At 35.7% G+C, this 7,132-nt stretch overlaps 1 protein-coding gene across 2 annotated transcripts; it reads left to right on the top strand.

Annotated features, from left to right (window-relative positions):
- Positions 1-225: 225 nt before the first annotated feature.
- Positions 226-5,576, top strand: pimr88 (Pim proto-oncogene, serine/threonine kinase, related 88). Of its 2 annotated transcripts, XM_087295728.1 has the most exons (8): positions 226-1,900; positions 2,476-2,739; positions 3,040-3,134; positions 3,219-3,269; positions 3,350-3,725; positions 3,845-4,021; positions 4,240-4,328; positions 4,468-5,576. In XM_087295728.1, exons 1-8 carry the CDS (start codon positions 1,708-1,710, stop codon positions 4,477-4,479), a joined length of 1,257 nt encoding a protein of 418 aa, XP_087151854.1. In that variant the 5' UTR covers positions 226-1,707; the 3' UTR covers positions 4,480-5,576. The 2 variants fall into 2 exon arrangements, with proteins under 2 accessions (XP_087151854.1, XP_087151855.1); XM_087295729.1 differs by lacking the exons at positions 4,240-4,328; positions 4,468-5,576 and having other exon boundaries at positions 341-1,900; positions 3,845-4,062.
- The last annotated feature ends 1,556 nt before the right edge of the window (positions 5,577-7,132 follow it).

Genomic DNA, 7,132 nt, shown 5'->3' with positions numbered 1-7,132 from the left:
GTCTGTCAGTAGTGATCGCCTGCCTGATTTTTTGTCAAAAGGTGGAGGTTGTACAAAATTTGATAGAGGTGGTCACCTCCCTCATACTTGTCTTTGCAGGAAAAACATCGAGTTACTGTAATAAGATGTGAGTGTTTCCAACAATAATAGAAAATAGTGCTAGCTATATATATTTCACATATACACGTTACAGGATTTATATGAATTCTTCTCTCCAACAAAGATGACTCTAAATATAGTCTTAATGCTTATACATATAACATAAAAGAACAATTCATACAAATGTCAACCTTGCCATGAAAAAAATTAAGAACCCGTTTTTTTTTTTTTTTTTTCTAAGCAAGTATTTTACAGAACTTTAAAAATGCTCAAAAATGTCTCTGTCAGCTTTATCAAACAATTATATTTGATTTACCAAAGTCACACAAGTGACAATTTCACATCGGTCACATCCATAATGACACTTTTTCCTCATAAAGGCAAAAATATTACATAAAATAAAATCAATCATTTTTGTTTTATAGAGAGTCAACTCTTATCATTTTGATGATCATTACTTCTTTTGGGTTGTGCAGTTTAATTCACAGAATTTCTACAAAGTATTTTCATTTAAAGTTCAAAACATGTTTATTGAACAATATTTTTCTGATCCCATAACTCTGTGGTCAGTTGTTCTGGAAAATATAAACAGTTTAATACAGTGTTAAACAAATATTTTCTATGTGAATTTATGTTTTGAGTTTTTACTGCAAATGTCACATCCATAACACTGAAATTGGTCATATATAAATATAAATCTAACTTATTTTCTGCTAAAATCTACTGTATTCACCTTATTCTCAGCTGACGAGTGGGCGCTGCCATTTGAATCTTTTTGTCTCGCGACTTCCAGTCACATTCACTTCCATTCATTTTTTGACGTTAACAACTGCTAGTTACGCTGCTTGATGTTGCAATTTAATATTTTCATATTATATTATGCTACTTGGTCTGTGTAGTCCTGCAAACATTTGTTTGTTGAGGAAGTAGTTTGACCATTTTCTGCCGTTTATTATTCCTAGTCATTTCTCCCATAGGCGACTGAATCGGAAGTTCTAAGACAATCGCGAAAACAGGCGCACTTCCGCATTTTAGAATAAGGTCAATATAATTAAGCTTAAAATTACTTTGTTTCATTTTGTTACTGGATAATAATGTTAGTCTTAGTTTTATGTTTTACTTCACACATATGTCACATGACTAAATGTAGGCCTAATAATGTTATTTTGAGTTTGTTCTGTTAGCAATTACAACATTTATCATAATTTTCTTCAATTTAAGCAAAATTATTTGAGATTATCTAATCTTAAAATGACAGTGTTTTATTTAATTCCTGGACAACACTGTTTTAGAATCAGTTGGTGTTGTATTTACAAGTTTATTTCTTGTATTTATGTAGATATTTGTGGTGAAAATACTGTTCCTTGTTATTGAAAAGTGAAAGATTAAAAATTATAGTTTGTATCTAACTGTCTGTCTATTATATATCTAGTTTAGATAGCTTGTCCAATATGGTGTTGGGATTTTGAATGTAAACAAGTGTTCCGGAATGCGCTGTCATAGAAACAGAAGAACGCAGCATTAAAAGTAGAAGACAGTTCAGAATCTCTTCATTGCGTCTTCTCATTGCAGTTGGTAATAGTAGTGTTCCCAGTGAATTCTGTTATTATGGCATTGAAAAGAAAGCGTTGTTCTCAAGGAACTCAGGTGTATGATTTCCATACTCGTACACCTCCAACATCCAGCACCAATGTGGCTGAGAACCATTCACCCGTTGGTGTTGGTGAGGAGATTGAGATACAAGTGAGAAAGAAGAGGAGGTGGGAGAGTTTTAAAAAGCCGCTCTCCCTTTACGCTGAGGGTAAATCCAGTCACTGTTTGTCAATCTGACCATGTTTTGTGTTCACTAGATCTCTGTACATGTACATATAGGCCCAGACAGATTCTGTGGACATGTTTTGCTATTTCTGCTGAGAATTTTGTTAAAAAGTCTGCAGATTTATGAGGAATGATTTTGAGAGTAAAGTAACTAAAAACTGAACACATACAATAAAAAAATTACTTTTTAACTTGTTTTAGGTTTCTAACACAAATCTAAGTAGAACCAATTGTTTGGTAATCAAAGTTTCTCAAAATTTATCCACTAAAAGAGAAAACTTTACAACAATCTGTATTTTACATAAATCATTTAAATAATTGCAGATTATTAATAATATCACTGAAATATAAAAATGGTATAAATATCAATATTCAATGGACTCAATAATGGGCATAAAATGTGTATGAATCAGATTTGTTGAGGGCAAATTATGAGCATTCACTATAAGAAACTCAATTCATGACTGTTTCTGATCTCTAAAATCAAGTGTGTCTTTGTACTTCACATCAAAATACAAATCATTATCATTAATGCATGTCTTACATCTCTAAATACAGATGACAACCAATGGATGACTTTTCTCTGTGGCCAAAAGAGAAAACGAAGTTGTCACAGCGATCATGTGAACGATTTCCATCCTTGTACACCTCCGATATCAATCACCAGCCTTCAGTCCACTGATGTTGCTGAGGAAAATGAGAGAAAGAGGAGAAGGACTGACAGTCCTGAAAAGCTGCTCTCCTGTAAAGTCCAGAAGTCCAGCAGCAGCTCTAGTCAGGAGGACCAGACTCCTGATCAGATCCACAAGAAGAGTTCTGAAGGTAAATCTAGTGGTCATTTGAGAATGTGTGGCCTTCTCTCATGATCCTCTTCAGTATGAAGTAGAGTACATTACATTAAGTTCTATAAATATAAATATATTTTTTAAAAGCACTCTAAAAGTTTCAATCACTGTTTGCTGTTTTTTGAAGTGTCCACCATATCAGTATTGTGTAGGTTCATTTTCACGATGTATTGAATTATTGAATATAGGCATATGTCTATTCCACCTCAAACATTACACACGTGTCTGTCAGTGCTTGACATTTCACATCAGCTGCAAATTATTCATCTTTTATCAGGTGACATTCTGGACCAGTATGAACTCGGCAAGGAGATTGGAGAGGGAGGATTTGGCAGCGTCTATGAAGGGAAGCGCTTGGAGGATGGCCTTGAGGTGAACAATCCCTTTAACATATATTATGTTCACTTTTTAGTGCATTTGATGTGATTATAATAGAAGGGTTGTTTTGTTGAACAGGTGGCAGTAAAAATTGCCAGAAAGCCACCGAACATGAAATACATCAACATCGTAAGTAGACTTAAACGTGTAAAGGCACTGACAACAGTATATTTGGGGAAGCAACACCGCCTAACTAATCTTTCTTCTAGGCTGGTCATCCTGAGCCCCTTCCTTTAGAGATCGGCCTGTTGATACTGGCTCATAGAGGCGGCAAGGTTCCAGAGATCATTGAGCTGCTGGACTGGCAGGACCAGCAGGATTGTTACATCATGATCCTGGAACGACCTTCACCATGTGTAGATCTGTTCGACTTCATAATGTCTCTCGGCTCCATCACTGAACGCCAGGCTCAAAAGATCATGGAGCAGGCAACAACGGCCGGTCTCATGTGCTGCAGACGTGGGGTATTTCACCGAGACATAAAGCTGGAGAACCTGCTGGTCAACACTGACACGCTTGAGGTCAAGCTAATTGACTTTGGCTGTGGAGCTCTTCTCCAGGAATCTGGCTATGACAGTTTCTGTGGTATGTATTAAACTTAACACCTGTAGTCTGGACTGTCAATTTGACCAATCATGTATTTTCATGTTACAGAGAAAACATGCTTTAGTGTTTCATGCTGAGACCAAATCTTGTTCCTTCAGGCACAAAGGAGTACTTCCCACCGGAGTACTACCTGGACGACGAATACCATGCAGAACCATCCACTGTATGGTCTTTAGGAGTTCTGTTATTCCTGCTGCTGTGTCAAAGATTTCCTGAAGTCACAGACACGCAGAGGATCGATGATGGAAACTGGACTGAGCCTGGATTGTCAGAAGGTAAGACGTCATTCATCACATCATAGACGAGCAGTTGTAGTTTAAATCATACAAAACCATGGATTAAAACTAAGAGTTGGATATTGGATAATGGTGACAATGTTCTGATTCTTAAGAAGAGTAGAGTCAGATCTTGTAGATGAATAAAATGACAGCAGATGTAAAGTTGAAGTTGATAATGTGTTTCTCTCACTTCTTCCCACCATCGTTCTGCACAGAATGCTGTGATTTGATTCAAGCTCTCCTGCAGGAAAACCCAAGCCAGCGGATTCCTCTGGAAGAAATCATTCTCCATCAATGGTTTAAGGTACGGAACTGTAGATCAGCTTCTAATGATTTGGAAAATAGATTCTCCTTTCATTTGTTTTTTTATTGTACATTTTAATTGTTTATTGTGATGAATCTAAATCAATAACCTTGATTTGGTGTGTGTCTGTATGTTTCAGGTCAAGGAATAAGCAATAAGGAATGTAGTGCAAATGGATGGGAAAGATTATTTGCACTACTGAGCACCACAGTTCCTGACGCTAAAAGTTACAGATTCAACAGGAGAGCCTAAAAAAAGGACACAGCTGCAACAAAGAATCCTAAAAAAAAAAGGTCACAGCAACAACAGAAGATCCAGAAAAAAAGATCAAGCCTCAAGAAAAGATCCTGAGAAGAGGGCACAGCTTTAACAATGAAAACATTTGTAAATAAAAACATGAATAAAAAAGACTTTGTCGCACCAGTCCTGTTTTCATCAAAAACACATCAAATCAGCCACGATGCTGAAAAAGCAGACAGCAGTGAATGAAACACTTAAACACATCACTTGAACACCTAAACATCAAGACAGTTAAACACATACACACTCTCACACACACTTATAAACTGATGTGACTGTAACTGAGCAAAGTTTTGGGAAATTGTGAACAAATTTAGTAATTAAAGCACAATGTAGAAAAAAGTAAGAAGAGGATTGTGCAGACACTCTCTCTCTCTCTCTCTCTCTTACACACACACACACGCACGCACGCACGCACGCACGCACGCACGCACGCACACACACACACACACACACACACACACACACACACACACACACACAGACTTGAACATATCTCTTTAAGAGGATATATAAGTAATGATGTTTATACTGTACAGACTGTATTTTTTATTCTTCTACAATAACTTAGGAGTCATTTTCCTCTCAGGGACCCCAAAAAAGTTCCTATAAAGTCAAGATCTACTGGTCTGTCATTTCCACATCTATAAGATTGAATAAAAATGTAAATTCAGACAGTATCAGTCAGAGGCCACTAGAGGACAGACACTAGCCATTCTGCTGGAAAAGCAAAGAAGTGTTGAAACCGCATAAGGCCTAAATGACCTTCAAGTTTTCGAGTTTTAAAATCCAAGACACAATTAACAGATGTAAGACTGTCGCGGGACCAACGGGATTCAACTAAAATAAAGTGGACAGAGTTTGTCGGTCATGCTGCGTACAATCTCAAAACATCAACAATCACACTCTTACGTAACATCATTAACTGTGTCATACATATAGGCGTTATAACCTGATTAACTTAAGAAATAAATTAAGAAACTTTCTGTGTGTGTGTGTGTGTGTGTGTGTGTGTGTGTGTGTGTGTGTGTACAATTCTGAACGATATCTTAATATCTCAAGTATACAAACATCAGACAGCTTCTAGGCTTTTCGCACACTTATCCCTCTACCTCATGGTGTTGCCATATGGCAACATGATATTTGTGTTCATTCCCCTGTCACTGTTTCTTTAAGACCAACATTGAATTGTTTTAGTTGGAAAGAAAAGACCTTAGTGTGGCCAATGATGTGTTTTGGTTAAGTTACATGACATGCAGTGTTTTTCTGTGGCGTGATTTCTGGCAGACTGGCGTTTATTGTGAGTAGTTGCTAAATGCAAACATAAACTTCAATAAAGACAAAGCATCAACTCATGTCAGATCATCAACAAAGAAATCTGTAACATCACCTCCAGTAAGTTACGATGACATATTCACTACTCAATTTTTTTTTTATCAATTAAGTTTTTTTTTGTAAATCGTTTAAATGTATGTGTTTCCAAGTGGCAACACTGTGGAATAGTGGAACGTGCAATATTGCAATGGGTGAGCTAGCTAGCAAGGTCAGCTGTGAACTTTTAAGTTGCAACAATAACAACATGAATGCTATTAATATATTGTTGATTAGTCATGTGTTAATGACATTTGCATTATGGATAAAATCTAGTTTTAATGGCAATACTACTTTTGAATAGATATGAATACAGGGAACAGTGTATTAGTGTATTATCACTTATTGTTCACTTCAATAAGTGAACGATGAAAAGGACAGAACTGGCACTTCAAGCAGATGAAAGTGAGGATGAGATGGGTTTTAGTGACCATGAGAATGATGCAGACTGGACTTTTGGTAAGAGCATTGATGGAGACAGTTCGAGTAAGTTAGCTCTGAGGTAGATAAGACAGGCATAGTAAAGTATAGTGTAATTTATAAACATTGTTAGCTAGTAGCTACTTTATTCTGATGTATCTGGATATACTAGACTTGTTATTTATTTGTTATAATATTTACTGGAGAAAATATTTATCTTTACTGTATGTTATATACATGACAATAACATATTAGCTTTGTAATAATATTAATAAAAAAAATTATTAATGAAAGCTATTGGAATATCAGCTGCTAGAATGTATGTATAAGGTGTCATTTATAAGTTAATAAAGTTAAAGCTTATAATACTGCAACACCGATTAAATTATTTCAAACAACAAAATGATTAATTATAAGAAAAGTTTTCAATTCAACATTTTTAAGCTAGACCCACTGTTGGACGTTGTTGCCATATAGCAACATATCATTAATTACCTTTAAAAATATATATTTAAGCCATTTTAACATCAATTTTTTAAATAGATTTATCATATTGCGCGCAGTAGAGGGTTAAAGTACAATCTGTTCTTAGCTCCTTACCCAAGGCTGAGTGTAATCTCTGCAGTCTTATGCTTTAAAACTGGTACAATCTACATTCAACCTGGCAGCTTATATACAAAGAAATTCACTTCAAAAGATAAAAAATGGCAAAT

This window comes from Danio rerio, chromosome 19 (assembly GCF_052040795.2).
Source record: "Danio rerio strain M-AB ecotype USA chromosome 19, GRCz13ab, whole genome shotgun sequence".
NCBI lineage: Eukaryota > Metazoa > Chordata > Actinopteri > Cypriniformes > Danionidae > Danio > Danio rerio.
This window is presented reverse-complemented; position numbering and strand designations above follow the sequence as displayed.